Below are 17,158 nucleotides of genomic sequence, written 5' to 3' on the forward strand. Positions count from 1 at the left end.
TGTACTGTAGGTCAGTGGCAATGAACGTAAAACTGATAGAGGATTCTGGAACAGTTTCAGAGCCTGCTCCTAATTCTGTGGAAGCTCATCCAGGACCATGATGTTTTCCAATGCAGCACAACATAGTGCCAATTTTGTAAAAGTATGAACACGAAAGGATGTCACAATGCTGACATGACAAATGTGACTTTTCATACAGCAAAGGAGTAATTCCATGTGCTTCTGTTTTATATCTGGTGCATCAAAGACAGATAATTTTAACTGGAGAGAAGACACCAGACTATCGTTGATGGACTCTGATGAAGATGGTATAGCCATCAAAACATTAGTCCATATCCTGTGCACTTGACTACAAGAGGAAAAGAATCTCATCTGGGCTGCCCTGGTGTCTTTTCTCCAGTGACTTTTTTGTACCTCAGCCATAGTGAATGGATGGAAAATAGGTTTCAGAAAATAATAGCCCTGCCAACTTGGGCCTATACAGGTCTCAAGAGATCTGACTTTGACTTTCATAGACTACTAGACATGGTAAAAGGCATCAACATGCTTACTGCATGGTCAGTGACAGGAGCAGAAAGAATGAGTGTTGATGTGGAGAGGAATTGTTATGAGCATGGGTGTAGCAGACAGGTTGGGGTAGATACAAATAGGAGTGCCTTACTTACTAAGAAAGTGTAGGTGGCATTGCAGCAAAATACAGTAACTCCTTTAGGAGCCAAAATGAATGTTGTATTACACGTTTCTTTGAAAATCAATGTTATTATACAACAGGAATGGAAGATAGAAACTCACTGCTTACTAAAACTCCAAATCAGATGGAGGATGAGAACTCTTTTGTAGTTTGGGGAGATGGGCTTTAGATCAGAGGGTTGCAGGTTTGAATCCCACCTTTCTGCTTCCTGTTTCACTCAATAGCTGAGGTGGCATTGAGCAAGGTTCTCACATGGCTCCTAGGACTGTTAGAAATACCCTGTACTTAAAATAATTAAGTAATTGGATAAAGGCGTCAGTTAAGTGTAATGCAACATGATGTTTGAATGTGATTTTACCCAGTTGTAATGTGTTGATGAGGTTGTCTGCATGCTGCTGATGCTGTTTTAGTCATTGCTTTTGCTATGGATGATGATGATGATGATGATGATGATGATGATGATGATGATGATGATGATGATGATGATGATGATGATGATGATGATGATGATGATGAAGCATATGTTAAAGTAAGATGATTGTCACTTCAACGCCACTCACTCACAATATTTTACCGATTTTACCTATTTAGTGCTTATCAATGTTCAATATGCTCTAGGCCTACTCTTTGCATTCTTTTCCTTTGGCAATGTGTTTCTAAGTTCCAGTATGTTCACCTTTATGAGGAGTCGGGCATGAGGAGTCTGACAATGACAATTGACCTGGAAATGGCCAAAAGCCAGAGTAGATGCAGCAGAATTAGTTCATTTCTGTGGAAATCACATGTCGGAGGAAAAGTCATGATTTAAATAGCAACACATGAAAGGAAAAGGTTCATATCCCACTCCCAAAACTGCAGAACTACTAGATCTCCAAATCTCAAAATTAAGTTACGTGTCAAAACCTTGTTGTGATCATAGTGATCTCAGTTTCGATGAAATGTTTTGTATCTAAACAAGATCTTGATGAACTAATCCACACTCTTATTTCTTGTACAGTTGACAATTGCAATACTTCACTCATAGGTCTTCCCCAAAGTCACTCAGACAGGTGCAACTAATTCAAAATGCTGCAGATAGAATTCTAACCAAAGAAAATCATACCACCCCAGTGCTTAGGTCATTGCACTAGCTCCCTGTGAGGTTTAGGAATGAGTCGAGTTTCTTCTTGTCTATAAACATTCGGCAGATATATAGTCAGAACAATATCATCCTAAAAGACGCCTTAGGTCCTCAAATCTACTCTGTTGCTTTTGCCCATGTAGGCCTACAATCCAGAGAAGGTGAAATGACATTCAGCCATTATGCTGTCAAATGCTGTAACCAGCTTCCCATTGACATTAGAACTGCCCCAACAGTGGCATGTTGAAGAATGAATGAAAAACAGATGTTTCATGTATACTTTCACAGGTGAAGTTTTTTTTATTGCAATTACAATAAAGAGATTGTTATTTGGACCCATTTGGCCAACACCAGTCAAAATGATGATAATACTGTACTGATGGGATGTAGCCTCATGATGTCCGCCGTTCCACCAGTGGAACTCTGTAGTCACTGAAATACAAAGCGGATTCCAAAAAAGTTGGGACACTTTGTATTTTGTGAATAAAATCAAAATGCTGGCACTTTTAAAACATCTAATATGTTAATAAGGTGGAGTATTATGTACAGACAACATATCAGTTGTTAAAGTTGAGCAGAATTATTGTTTTGAGGTAATTATGTGATCATTTGAAATTTGGCCCATGCAACAAATCTCAAAAAAGTTGGGACAGGGCCAAAACATGTTGTAATAGTTGGATAATTCTAAAAATTACACATGGAAGAATATTTTAAAAGGAACTATATTGACTGCCAACATGAATGCACAAATAAAATACCATCACATAGAGGCTATGGCACTCAGCGGCGAAGATTTTGAGGGACTAATTACTTATCTATTACACAGAAAGATTGAATTATCAAAATTGCAGGCATATAAGGCCTACTTCCGTAATATAGAGTTCTGTGTAATCATTGCACGAGTTATGAGATCATGACATACTCGTGGTCAATAAGCAAACTATGAGACTCCAACAATGACAGCTCTCGAAAAAATGACCATAAACACAACACTTGATTAATGCACATGATGCAGACATTAAACAGTGTTGCCTGCGGAAAAGCTCATTCTATGTACCTAGGAGACATGTGAAACTGTCCTCTGATTACAGAATGGTAAATATTTAATCCATTTTGAAAAGTTTGCACCCTCCAGGTTATATAGAAAATTAATACTTCAGCTTGATTTAGTGGTCAGTCTGAAAGACAGCATATATGATGGTAAGGGGGTGCAGAGGTGACTTGGTTAGGGTCTTCTTACTCATGTAGAGCATTAAAATGAATGTTGACTGATACATACAGACTACAAACAGCAAACATAGCTACCAAGGCATTATATTTTGGAGCACCGCCTTTAGATATTGCCCCATAAAGGTGGCAAATTTCAATCTCTACTATGTTCCAACAGTGTGGTCCATCATTAGAGTAATCAGGTCACAAAATTGTTTTCTTGCAGTCAGGATATGCCACATATTAAGCATAACAAAAAGGTAAACAAGTTGAAAAACACACCTATCAGTTGAGCTGCTGAAATCATGTCTCGCACATCAAAATATCAATTTTTTGAATAAAATTATGCCATCAGTCAAAGTATCTAACTGTTCAGTCTCATCGCTTGTGTTGTGTTTAGTCTTATCCAACATAAAAAGCATTTTATTGGCCCTGTCCCAACTTTTTTGGGATTTGTTGCAAGGGTGAAATTTTAAATGATCACATAATTACCTCAAAACAATAATTCTGCTTGACTTTAACAACTGATATGTTGTCTGTGCATAATGTTCTACCTTGTTAACATATTGAATGTTTTGAAAATGCCAGCATTTTGATTTTATTCACAAATTACAAAGTGTCCCAACTTTTTTGGAATCCGCTTTGTACTTCACTACCATAGTAAACTACTACGACATGACACAGGACCTTAATCCAAAGTAATTTACCATTATTTTAAGTGCAGGGTATTTGTTACAGTCCCAGGAGCCGTGTGAGAGCCTTGCTCAATGCCACCTCAGCTATTGAGTGAAACAGGAAGCAGAAAGGTGGGATTCGAACCTGCAACCCTCTGATCTAAAGCCCATCTCCCCAAACTACAAAAGAGTTCTCATCCTCCATCTGATTTGGATTTTTAGTAAGCAGTGAGTTTCTATCTTCCATTCCTGTTGTATAATAACATTGATTTTCAAAGAAACATGTAATACAACATATATTTTGGCTCCTAAAGGAGTTATTTTGCTTTAACGCCACCTAGACTTTCTTAGTAAGTAAGGCACTCCTATTTGTATCTTCCCCAACCTGTCTGCTACACCCATGCTCATAACAGTTCCGCTCCACATCAACACTCATTCTTTCTGCTCCTGTCACTGACCTCGCAGTAAGCAGTTGATTCCTTTTACCATGTCTAGTAGACTATGAAAGTCAAAAAGTCAGATCTCTTGAGACCTGTATAGGCCCAAGTTGGCAGGGCTATTTTTTTCTGAAACCTATTTTCCATCCATTCACTATGGCTGAGGTATAAAAAGTCACTGGAGAAAAGACACCGGGGCAGCACAGATGAGATTCTTTTCCTCTTGTAGTCAAGTGCACAGGATATGGACTAATGTTTTGATGGCTATACCATCTTCATCAGAGTCCATCAACGATAGTCTGGTGTCTTCTCTCCAGTTAAAATGATCTGTCTTTGATGCACCAGATATAAAACAGAAGCACATGGAATTACTCCTTTGCTGTATGAAAAGTCACATTTGTCATGTCAGCATTGTGACGTCCTTTCGTGTTCATACTTTTACAAAATTGGCACTATGTTGTGCTGCATTGGAAAACATCATGGTCCTGGATGAACCTCCACAGAATTAGGAGCAGGATCTGAAACTTCCGAAATCCTCTATCAGTTTTACTTTCATTGCCACTGACCTACAGTACACATTTCCTTTAAAACCGACATTTCCAAAGAAATGAAGAAGTTACTTAACAGGTCAATTTCAGATGAACCTCTTTGTGAAGGAGCAATACTGAAAGGACAGCCATGGAAATAGAAGTTAACAACATTTATCTTTCAGAATCAGTTTCAAGTTTCACATATCAGTTTCAAAACATGTTAAAAAGCATTAAAGGGGCACAAGGTATGACATCGTGTGCGCGGTGCCCGTGACATGCCTGTCTCAAAATCTACACAGTAGGCTAATGAAAATAGTTCTGTTGAAATAAACTCACTGTGAGACTGTTTTTCATCACAGAATGCCAGTAGTTGATAGAAATCTGAATACGTTTTTTCAAAGCGATTTTTCAGATGAAACATTTTTCCAACATCACTCCTTTGGACTGCGCTGTCAAAAGTTGCATGTGGGGTTTTCTGAAAGCAGACCGTGGAAATGGCCTCGAGAGCCATCGTTCGCTTACTAATGACTCGTAGGCCTATAAGCATCGGCTGAGTCGGGACCGGGAGTAATTAAACTTTTAATCCTGGAGCCCCTTAAAGTGTTCACGAGAGTTGTTCTATCACAGTTCAAATCCTTCACAAAATAGATTATGAAAGTGTCTAAACACACAATCAACACCTAAAATCTATTCAGTTGTGGTGAAATATTTGTCTTTTGCAAGCACCATATGCCGTACTTGATAGTGATATGTTAAACTTGTTATGTGTGCACAGTAGACCTGTTCATTTGGAAGCGAATTGCTGTGATTCCCGGATCCACTCAACAACATTTGATGAGATGTGATTTAGCAAATAAATCACACAGGAAAGTGAAATTTATCAGGAAATGACATGTGAAAGTTGAAGTGCCAGTGATGCAGTGATGCAGGAGGAGAAGGAAGTAAGTGTGTCAATCGAAGGGGGAAGCCCCTGCTGGACTGAATAAATACAGGCACATTGGCCACAGTCTGACAACATCACAGCATCACAGCATCACCTCCACAGCTGAAGCAGCAGGCAGCTAGACATAGCAGCAGGCAGATCTTCATCCATCTCCACCATGAAGGCAGCAGCAGCTCTCATTGCTCTTCTGGTCGTCCTGCTGGTCGGAGACGCAATAGGTGAGGAGCTCTCTCTCTCTCTCTCTCTCTCTCTCTCTCTCTCTCTCTCTCTCTCTCTCTCTCTCTCTCTCTCTCTCTCTCTCTCTCTCTCTCTCTCTCTCTCTCTCTCTCTCTCTCTCTGGTGTGTGTGTGTGTGTGATCATTTCAATGCTAAAGAGCTTTTCTTAAAGTCATGTTGTCTTGTCCTCCACCAACAAGAGTGTTGTTTGTTTCCAGGTCAAGGGATCAGTCGGGGAAGGTGCAAGTGTCAGGATGGGGGGGTCCAGTTCATTCGCCCAAAACTCATCGAGAGCCTGGAGGTGATTCCCTCCTCCTCGTCATGTGACAAAGTGGAGATCATGTAAGTAGCTCACAGCACTCTTCTCTGTGTTGATAATTACATTTATTTGTGTACTGAGTTTTATGATGGTGCTTATGTCTCATGTTCACACCTGTCTCTTCACACACGCCTTCAGTGTCACTTTGAAGAATGGGGATGGAAAGAAGTGCCTGAACCCAGAAAGCCCATTTGCTCAGAATTACGTCAAGAGATCCATTAAAAAGAGGTACGCTGAACACTCTGGTATTTGCAGAAGATTTACACAATGTTTCTGCTCGGAAGTTGATTTCATACACTAATATGAATGTGTTTTAATTTGTGATGTGAAGTGATTATAATTATTCTTCATTATTACCATTTCAGGAGTGTGGAGACCAAGCCCTGAGATGGTCAACTCAGAACTCACCTCATGTTGTCATGGCATCATCAGAGCAACAAACTATGTCTGAAATGGAAAAGGCAGCTATGAATTAAATTATTTTAGTAGTAAATAGGCTATTAACAGTACTACAGTATATTCTATTTATTAAGTTAAAGTTGTCTCAAAATGGTATACCATTTGTGAATTGTAATGTACTATGTATCCAATGCCCTTGTTACTGTTGAGATTGTTTTTGAAAGTTTGTGGAAAAAAAGGTTTTTGTATGGTTTGGAATATTTTGATTATTTTTCTATTAAACTTTTAATGTGAATCTGCCCTGTTGTGTCTTTCATGGTTTATATTCACATTCTTGTCTCACACAGCTGCTCTGAATGTGTCTGTCAAGGTGCCTGTCTGAAAATCTACACTGTCTTAAAAATGTTTTCTTATAGTCAGTCATGCAACAATAGGTAGGCCTATCACATACAGCTTTCACATGCAGTGGAGGGGCTGGGCATCATGTGCCAACTGCACTTTTTGCCATTTAAGTTCTGTAGTTGGAGTGAACATGAGACTTTCAAATAGTATAAGAAAACTAAATATAAACCTCTTAAATCCTTTAGGTTAACCTGATAACACATGGCCCTCGTTATGTATTCATTGTTAGCAAAATGGCAATGACAAAGTTGTAATGTTACTTAAGGCGTCAGGGAAGTGTAATGCAACGTGACGTTTGAATGTTATTTTACCCAGTTGTAATGTGTTGATGAGGTTGTCTGCGTGCTGCTGATGCTGTTTTAGTCATTGCTTTTGCTATGGATGATGATGATGATGATGATGATGATGATGATGATGATGATGATGATGATGATGATGATGATGATGGTAATAAAGCATATGTTAAAGTAAGATGATTGTCACTTAAATGCCCCTACTTACAATATTTTACTGATGTACAAATATGACTGAAATGACTGTTCGAAGGAAAAAGTTATGATTTAAAGAGCAACACATGAAAGCAAAAGTTTAATATCCCACTCCCAATACTGCAGAACTATAGAATTCCAAATCTCACAATTAAGTTAAGTGTCAAAAACCTTGGTGTGATGATAGTGATCTCAGTTTCAATTAAATGTTTTGTATCTAAACAAGATCTTGATAAACGAATCCACACTCAATTGCGAAGTATTGCAATACTTTACTTATAGGCCTTCCCCAAAAGTCATTCAGACAAGGTGCAACTAATTCAAAATGCTGCAGGTAGAATTCTAACCAAACAAAGAAAATCATACCACCCCAGTGCTTAGGTCATTGCACTAGCCCCCTGTGAGGTTTAGAAGTGAGTTGAAAACTCTTCTTATTGTCTATAATTTATTTTGCAGATATAGGCCTATGCTAGAGCAAAATCATCCTAAAAGATGCCAGGTCCTCAACTCTATTCTGTTGCCCAGGCCCAGGGTAGGCCTACAATCCAGAGAGGGTGAAATGGCATTTAGCCATTATTCTGTCAAATGCTGTAACCAGCTTCCTGTTGAAATTAGAACTGCCCCTGTACTGATGGGATGTAGCCTACAACATACTTTAAAATCACGTAGCCTCATAATGCCCGTCCTTCCACCAGTGTAACTCTGTAATAGTCACTGAAAATACTTCACTACCATAGTACGCTACTACGACATTACAATTTTGTCATTGCCATTCTGGTAACAACGAATACAATAACAAGGGCTATTATGAGGCTAACCTACAGGACTTAGATTTCGTTTTCATAGACTATTTGAAAGTCACATGTTCACTCCAACTACAGAACCTAAATGGCAAAACGTGCAGTTGGCACATGATGTCCAGCCCCTCCACTGCATTATGTGAAAGCTGTGCGCAATAGCCTATAAGAAAACTTTTTAAAAGACGGTGAGATTTTTAGACAGGCACCTTGACAAGCACCTTCAGAGTTTCTGTGTGAGACCGCAAGAATGTGAATATAAACCATCAAAGACATAACAGGAGGACAGATTCACGTTAAAAGTTTAATATGATACAAATAATCAAGATATACCAAACCATACAAAAACTTTTTTTTCCCAAACTTTCAATAACAATCCCAACAGTAATAAAGGCATTGGACATACACATAGCCTACAGTATATTACAATTCATAAATGGTATACCAATTTCAGACAAATTTAACTTTAAAAATAGCTTACAAATTGGCCTATACAGTAGTACTGTTAATAGTATTTACTACTAAAATAATTTAATTCATAGCTGCCTTTTCCATTTCAGACATAGTTTGTTGCTCTGATGATGCCATGACAACATGAGGTGAGTTCTGAGTTGACCATCTCAGGGCTTGGTCTCCACACTCCTGAAATGGTAATAATGAAGAATAATTATAATCACTTCACATCACAAATTAAAACACGTTCATATTAGTGTATGAAATCAACTTCCAAGCAGAAACATTGTGTAAATCTTCTGCAAATACCAGAGTGTTCAGCGTACCTCTTTTTAATGGATCTCTTGACGTAATTCTGAGCAAATGGGCTTTCTGGGTTCAGGCACTTCTTTCCATCCCCATTCTTCAAAGTGACACTGAAGGCGTGTGTGAAGAGACAGGTGTGAACATGAGACACACGCACCATCATAAAACTCACTACACAAATAAATGTAATTATCAACACAGAGAAGAGTGCTGTGAGCTACTTACATGATCTCCACTTTGTCACATGACGAGGAGGAGGGAATCACCTCCAGGCTCTCGATGAGTTTTGGGCGAATGAACTGGACCCCCTCATCCTGACACTTGCACCTTCCCAGACTGCCCCTTTGACCTGGAAACAAACAACAATCTTGTTGGTGAAGGACAAGACAACAGGACTTTAGCTAATAAAAGTTCTTCTGCAGCATTGAAATGATCACACACACACCAGAGAGAGAGAGAGAGGGAGAGAGAGAGAGAGAGAGAGAGAGAGAGAGAGAGAGAGAGAGAGAGAGAGAGAGAGAGAGAGAGAGAGAGAGAGAGAGAGAGAGAGCTCCTCACCTATTGTTTCTCCGACCAGCAGGACGACCAGAAGAGCGATGAGAGCTGCTGCTGACTTCATGGTGGAGATGGATGAAGATCTGCCTGCTGTTATGTCTAGCTGCCTGCTGCTTCAGCTGTGGAGGTGATGCTGTGATGCTGTCAGACTGTGGCCAACGTGCCTGTATTTATTCAGTCCAGCAGGGCCTTCCCCTTCGATTGCCACACTTACTTCCTTCTCCTCCTGCATCACAGCATCAATGGCACTTCAACTTTCACTTTTTTTGACCAATTTTTTTAAACTAAATTTCCTGATGAATTTCACTTCCTCGTGTGACATCTTTGTCTCATCAAATGTTGTTGAGTGGATTTGGGAAGTGATGCCTGCAACCAAATGTTCACAACCCAAATTACAACCCATCATTCACCTAGTTATGTAGGTCTACATGACTGTGCACACACACGGAGGTTATCATGTCACTACGATTGAAATTAAGTACGGCATATGGTGCTTGCAAAAGACCAGGGGTGCCGACAGAGGGGGACAAAGGGGATAGTTGTCCCGGGCCTAGGGAGAGAGGGGGTCCAGAATTGGTTCCTCATTACATTGTATGTATTGGGTTGGTGGGCCCTTCATACGACTTTGTCCTGGGCCCGGCCAGAGCTGTCAATGGCCCTGCAAAAGACCAAAATATTTCACCACATCCGAATAGATTTTAGATGTTGATTCTGTGTTTACTTTAAACACTTTCATAATCTATTTTGTGAAGGATGTGAATTGTGATAGAACAACTCTTGTGAACACATGCTTTTGAACATGATTTGACACTGCTTGTGAAACTTGAAACTGATTCTGAAATAGTATAGGTATATGTTGTTAATTTATTTTATTTCAATGGCTGTCCTTTCAGTATTGCTCCTCTACAAGCAAGTCCACCTGAAATTGGCCAGTAAAGTAACTTCTTCATTTCTTTGGGTAGGAAATGTCGGTTTTAAAGGAAAAGCGTATGGCAATGGCAATGAAAGTGAAACAGCTTGAGGATTCAGGAACAGTTTCAGATCCTGCTCCTAATTCTGTAGAAGCTCATCCAAGACAATGATGTGTTCCAATGCAGCACAACACGGCATCAAATTTACTTCTGTAAAAGTATGAACATGAAAGGGTGTCACAATGCTGACATGACAAATTTGACTTTTTATACCTCAGCCTAGTGAAAGTAGAGATGGAAAACGTAGGCTTCAGAAAACAATAGTCAAGCCATCTGTTTGGCCTACAGGTCTCAGGAGATGTGACTTCTTGACTTTCATAGATTGACCCCTTAGCGCAGAGCCTACTGTGTGTTATAACCTTACTGTCACCAAAATTGTAATGGATATGTCTTAATCTGTTACTTAAGCCTCTCAGTACTGTCATAGCAATGTTGTTTTCAGTATGTTAGTGAATAGGTCCGCCGGCAACCCCATCTGCAGCAAGAGGCTAGGCATGCTAAAAGAAATCTGGTAACACTTCACTTAAAGGAGCAGTCCACCCTTTTTTGATTTTCACATATTTGCAGTATTTCCCAGCATTACTCATGAATGTGCATATCCTTTTCGTCTGTGTTTCAAAGTTTAACGGTTTAGCCAAATTAAGCGTAGCAATGCAAGTCTATGGAGGCAAACAAAACATCATCAAATGTACTTATAAAGTACTTTAAAATTAATGTAAAATTCACCAGAGTGCAAAACAGCTATTTAATCCTGTCATGTGATCAGTTGTGCTTGATGCTAATGCCTCCATTCACTTCCAGTGATTATGATAAGCTATGCTAATAATTCTGATCCAATAAATCTAAGTACTGAAAAAAACTGATAAGAAAATGATATGCACATTCATGAATAATGCTTGGAAATACTGCAAATATGTGAAAATCAAAAAAGGGTGGACTAGTCAGCCTGTAGTTTACAACCAATCATGAGCACGCATAACACCCTTGTGTAACCGGGGGTCTTAAAGGGTCTTGGCAAAGTGTGTGTTTTTAACGACTACGCCACTGGTGGCCTTTCACCACCAGATATACTTGTTGGACAATGGTTCTTAGACCAGGTTTTGCACACAGGGTTCCCGCACACAGGTAAGCGAGTGAAAAGGCAGAGACGTGAGGTTTCAGTCCAAAACAAATACAATATTTATTGAAACATATAACAAACATAAAATAACATGAATATGCTGCTGCTACATGACCTGGGTAGGGCACACAAGGGGTTAAGCACAGGCTGCCACCCAAGTTAACATAGGCCCACTACACAGTACACTAGGAGAGCGGGGCTGATGCACTCAGAGCACTACACACGTGATCACAGCAAACACTATAGGGTGCTCATTTACCACTACAAATCTAGGACATGCGCCCTGTGAAACTGCCCGGGCTATAGAAAGATCAAATAGGCTAAGTGAGACCTAGGATACAAGTAGGTGAAACGGACTCAAGCAGGCACAGGAGGCGGACTTTCTTTGGACGGCAGTTTATTTCCTTGACAGAGCAAAAGGGCATTACTGCAGCATCCGAGCCAGGGAATCGCTTTTCTGACTCCAAACATTTTAACACAGCAATGAAACAAAATACAATTCACAACTGGAGACATACCTTGACAGAGCAAAAGGGCATTACTGCAGCATCTGTACAATAAAAATAAAAGTAACATTCAGTTTCACGAAGGACCGTATGCAGCGTCATAGTTCCAGAGAGGGAGAGAGGCAAGCAGAAGGCTCAGGCATGGAATCATTGCGGTTCGGAAAACCGATCAAACATTCGGAATTCTAAAGTACCATGCCACCGGAATACATGCATATACAGTCCCATATAACAGTGATACATAGTAGAGGTAAATATGATGTGAATTCTCATGCATACTTGCATAATTCATCCACAAAACGAACACTATGCTAACACATCTACTGCAGGTGTAGGAAGATGCTAATCTCCCAAAAGATCCTCGTGGTTAATAGAAAATGTAAATAACTTTCTTTACAACTTAGTACATTTCCTGCATATCCCCACAGCGTGTACACAATTACATCATTAATAAGATACATCAAGTACATACCGTATTTTCGGGACCAAAAGACGCACTGGGTTAAAAGACGCACCACCAAGGACCATGACTTTTTTCACAGACAAGACGCACTGCGTCATAGGACGCACTTCATAACTAATGTCATAATTTCATAACTAATGCTGTTGTTGTTAGGAATGCACAAAAAATAACATGCGTGGCCGAATACACGCAATATCAAACGTTGCCGAATATCACTAGCGTTTTCGAGCAGTTTCTTAAAGTATGACATGAAGCCAACATTAAATTGTACGCATGTTCTTTGAAAGAAAACAAATGTTTAAACACATTTAATGTAGGCTATTCAGCAAAAGATTCATAGAACATTGAAAAAGAATCGCCTGGTATTTCAGGAGTCGCGACCCTCATCTCTCCTCGAGATCTGCTCCGTGTCTCTCCCTCCCCTCCCTCCCTCCCACACACACACGCGCAGGCACAGCGTCGGCCACCCGTGCCCTTTTTTAACAGGAGTAGCCTACTTTTCAGTGCAATCCTGGCTGGAAAAAAACATTGTTGCCCATTCATCCATGACGAAGACACTTAGGCAGTCATGAAATAGTGGTAGTGTTGTCGCACAATAGCAAACATCTTTCTCTGACGTGACGATGCATTTTCGCGGAACTTCTGAACTCCGCTTTCATAAACCTACCCGACGGTTGTTGTCTGATCTTTTTTCAATGTTCGCTAATGTTTGAAATTTAACTATAGGGTCTGTGCGTAGGCACAGTAGCTTTCTGATAAGAATCACTGGTGTGCCGATCGCAAAGGATGTTGAAGTGTAGAGTCTTGCAACTTGTTTCAGTCAAGGACACTGAAATAGCCTACCAGTCAACGGCCCTTCCGCGCTTTTCACATGCTTTACTGCAATAACGTCTTGCGAATGCATGCAACCATGCACACAACTATGTCAACGAGAGCGCGTACGCCATCATAACTCTGCATCGAGCAAATAATATGCAACAGCTTGCAATGCGCGCACGAGAGAGAGAGAGAGAGAGAGAGAGAGAGAGAGAGAGAGAGGCGTCATTCTGAACAGGTGCCATTGTAACCTGGCTACTGTACACAGCCTGCCCCGCGACGCTCTTGATTAGGCCTACTGGTATAGGCTACCCAGAAGAAGCCTATTTTTTCATAACGTGCAGACCCGATTCCCCCCAAAGTCGTTCTAAAATATCGACAGAGTCTCGCGGCCATGATTTTTTTCACACATTGGACGCACTGGCTTATTAGACGCTCTGGCAGTTTTTGACAATATTTTATGATTTTATATGCGTCTTATGGTCCGGAAAATACGGTAGTTTACATTGCATTTTACGAAGAGGAAACAATAATTGAAAACAGAGCGCATTAAATAGTAAACTTACCCGAGCCAGGGAATCGCTTTTCTGACTCGGCTACGGGGACCCAGAGGGTCAAAACGCAACAGACCTGCAGTTCTCCGAAGTGCCACAAGGTGTCTCCAACGAACAATATTCTGCTCAATAATGGCAAAACTCATAAAAACTATATATTTCTCAACAGCATTTCCAACTCTGTTACACCCACCTCCCCTGAATTTTGCCAAATTAGAGCAGCAGCCATAAACTACATGCAGAGGGAAATCTACACACCGTAAGGAGGGTCGCCAAAAACTAGGGCAGCCAACCACAAGGTATCCAAGGAGGATGATATGGAGGAAGATTAAAGAATCCCACCAATCAACTGGCAGCAGGGTGCCTTCTACACCCCACAAGACCCACCCCCTCTGTTTCTCCAAGGCCACTACAAAACAACAAAAAAAAAAAAAAAAAAAAGAAGTGGAATAAGACATAGGGTTCATAATCCACAGTAGGGAAAACTAAGCTACGGAGGACCTAGAAATGGTCTGCACTAAGGGGTGTGTGTGAGAAATGGCCTGTCGTGACATTGTCTGTATCAGTCTGTTAACTGGTTTGATAATACGACCAAACCTAGATCTCAGCCGTGTGGGGAAACTGGGATTGTTAGACAACGGACCTGAAGCTACTGTGTCACTCTGTGTGTGACTAACATCGGACCTGTGCGTTGTTACTGACTCCCTGTCATTGTGTGTGTGCGTGAACGTCTCTGCATCTGAGCCACAACTAATGGACATTTTTCTTGAGTCACCGTTAGCAACAGTGTTGCCAGTGTCAGGTGCCGGTGTATAGATGGGGGCAACAGACTGATCTTCTGTGCAGTCCACACTCAACTCCATGTCACTAGAGACTCCTTCACTCTCTGATCTCCCATGCGAGCTCTCCGGGAAGGGCGACTGAGCAATCCATTCGACAGTTCTTCTCGCACTGTTTGTCGGTTCTGGGACAGTCGACTGCTGCGCACTGTCGCTGTGCACCTGAAGTTCCAGAGTAGAGTCATGGCCAGGATATTCAGCATGTTCGCTATGCAAGGAGCTGTTCTCTACAGCAGATGAGGCCCCATGTGAATCTGAGAACTGAGGAGAGGGTGAGGAATCAGGAGTGCTTGTGCCACCCACGGGCAGGAAATTCACCAGCATCAACAGGTTACGGTGGACGACCCTCTCCTGTCCAGTGATCGTGTCCTGAATTTTGTAAGTGTGAGTGTCACTATTTATGTTTACAACAGTGTAGATGGTTGATTCCCATCGATCCGCCACCTTTCTCTTCCCTCTTTCTCTCTTGTTTGCAACAAGTACACGGTCACCTACAGCAATGGTTGGGCCTTTCACCCGTCTGTTGTAGAGCACTGTGTGACGTTGTTGTTCCTTTTTGGCATGTTCCTGTGCTATCAACATGGCGTCCTTCAGATCTTTCTCTAGGGACGCAACATACTTGTCGTAACTGACTACATCAGGATCGTTCAAGACTGTACGAAACAGCACATCAACAGGCAAGCGTGGAGTACGTCCGAACATTAAATAAAAAGGGGCATACCCTGTCGTCTCATGAACTGTGCTGTTGTATATGAATGTCAGTGTCTGAAGTCGTCTTGGCCAAGTGACTTTGTTGTCCGGGGTAAGGGCGCGGATCATGTTGCCAAGAGTTCTATTAAAACGTTCCACACTGCCATTTCCCATGGGGTGGTATGGGGTGGTGTGAGACTTGCGCACCCCAGACAGCTGTAAAAGCTCCGCGACCAGCTCGCTCTCAAAGCTTGGTCCTTGGTCGCTGTGGATCCTCTCTGGGAGTCCATACACACAGAAATATTTCTCCCAGAGGACTTTCGCTACCTGCTTGGCTGATTGGTCTCGGCAGGCAAAAGCTTGGGCTAATCTGGTAAAATGGTCAGTTATGACCAAAACGTCAACAGATTTGTTGTGAGAATCTTCAGCTGACCAGAAGTCGATACAGACCAGTTGGAGTGGCCTGGTAGAAGTAATGCTTTCCAGGGGGGCCCTGTCAACAGGTTCAGCTGTCTTGCTGACAATGCAACGTTTGCAATTGCGGACATGGTCTCTCACATCCCTATCGAGACTGAGCCAAAAGAACCGCTGCCTGGCAAGCCCAAGACTTCTGAACTGGCCCTGATGACCAGCATCCTCATGGACACCCCTCAGGACGTCAGCTTTAAGAGAGCCTGGGACAACATATTGGTGACGCTTGAACTTTGTGACTTGGTCCCTTGACAGTCTGTAAAGTATTCCATTACTTAAGACGAGTTTCTCCCAGTGCTTTAAATACCGTATGACTGTAGTTGATTCATATGCTCGCTCTCTCCTGGAGGGTCTGCGACGTCGTTCCACATAGTGCAGGACACGCGAGAGAGTTCGGTCCCCAAGTTGCGCATCACGCAGCTCCGCCTCCGTGAAAGCAGGTAATGAATCTTGCCCATCAGGGATCAGTTGCGGCACATGATGGAGGGCCTCAATAGCACGTGTTCTAGCCCCAGTCTCCCATTGGTTGTGCGACTGCAGAAAGGCAGACATTTCGTCTGTGCCAACGGACATGGTCTGGACATGCAAAGGGGCTGTAAAAGGGGATGTATCAACCTGGCCAACACCTTGATGTGAATCGTCATGACTGTAGCTGCGGAACGTGTCTTGAACAGAGCCGCATGTCACTCCCTGGACTTCAGACAGCAGACTGTTGTATGGCTCCTGGAGTAGTCTGCGACTGATTCTCTCCTTCACGAAAGGCGGACGGCTACAGGCATCAGCCACCACATTCTTTGGGCCAGGAACGTATTTAATGTCAAAGTTGTAGCCGGCTAACTTGGCAACCCAGCGTTGCTCACAGCAGTCCAGTTTCGGCTTCGTCATGATGTGAGTCAACGGATTGTTATCTGTCCACACTGTGAACCTGTGACCTTTTAGCCAATGACTGAACTTATCAGTGACAGCCCACTTCATGGCCAGGAACTCTAAGCGGTGTGCTGGGTAATTCTTCTGTGACTGTGACAGTGATTTACTGGCAAAGGCAATGGGTCTCGCCCTGGTCTCTCCCTCCTTTATCTGAGACAGCACAGCTCCTATGCCATCCAGGGAAGCATCGACAGACAGCATAAGGGGGCGACTGAAATCAGGGTGGGCCAGGACAACTGATTCGGCGAGTGACAGTTTCAAA

The 17,158-nt window shown here is 41.9% G+C and overlaps 2 protein-coding genes across 2 annotated transcripts; one reads left to right on the plus strand and one right to left on the minus strand.

Moving 5' to 3' along the window:
• The first annotated feature begins 5,691 nt into the window (after nt 1-5,691).
• LOC134445482 (C-X-C motif chemokine 11-6-like) lies at nt 5,692-6,785 on the plus strand. The gene is made up of 4 exons (XM_063194544.1): nt 5,692-5,822; nt 6,039-6,162; nt 6,278-6,367; nt 6,505-6,785. The coding sequence occupies exons 1-4, from the start codon at nt 5,762-5,764 to the stop codon at nt 6,524-6,526; spliced, it is 297 nt and encodes a 98-aa protein (XP_063050614.1). The 5' UTR covers nt 5,692-5,761; the 3' UTR covers nt 6,527-6,785.
• A 1,781-nt stretch (nt 6,786-8,566) lies between these two features.
• On the minus strand, nt 8,567-9,666 carry LOC134445118 (C-X-C motif chemokine 11-6-like). The gene is made up of 4 exons (XM_063194203.1): nt 9,543-9,666; nt 9,210-9,333; nt 9,005-9,094; nt 8,567-8,867 (listed from the first exon to the last, which is right to left on the minus strand). Exons 1-4 carry the CDS (start codon nt 9,601-9,603, stop codon nt 8,846-8,848), a joined length of 297 nt encoding a protein of 98 aa, XP_063050273.1. The 5' UTR covers nt 9,604-9,666; the 3' UTR covers nt 8,567-8,845.
• Nucleotides 9,667-17,158: the final 7,492 nt, after the last annotated feature.

The sequence above is a fragment of the Engraulis encrasicolus genome, chromosome 3, assembly GCF_034702125.1.
Source record: "Engraulis encrasicolus isolate BLACKSEA-1 chromosome 3, IST_EnEncr_1.0, whole genome shotgun sequence".
Lineage (NCBI taxonomy): Eukaryota > Metazoa > Chordata > Actinopteri > Clupeiformes > Engraulidae > Engraulis > Engraulis encrasicolus.

Bases quoted from the DNA above. Each gene is read 5' to 3' on its own strand.
- LOC134445482 (XM_063194544.1), top strand. From the start codon at position 5,762: ATGAAGGCAGCAGCAGCTCTCATTGCTCTTCTGGTCGTCCTGCTGGTC. The intron at 5,823-6,038 runs GTGAGGAGCTCT...GTTTGTTTCCAG, and splicing joins GCTGGTCGGAGACGCAATAG to GTCAAGGGATCAGTCGGGGA. The intron at 6,368-6,504 runs GTACGCTGAACA...TTACCATTTCAG, and splicing joins AAGAGATCCATTAAAAAGAG to GAGTGTGGAGACCAAGCCCT.
- LOC134445118 (XM_063194203.1), bottom strand. From the start codon at position 9,603: ATGAAGTCAGCAGCAGCTCTCATCGCTCTTCTGGTCGTCCTGCTGGTC. The intron at 9,334-9,542 runs GTGAGGAGCTCT...GTTTGTTTCCAG, and splicing joins GCTGGTCGGAGAAACAATAG to GTCAAAGGGGCAGTCTGGGA. The intron at 8,868-9,004 runs GTACGCTGAACA...TTACCATTTCAG, and splicing joins AAGAGATCCATTAAAAAGAG to GAGTGTGGAGACCAAGCCCT.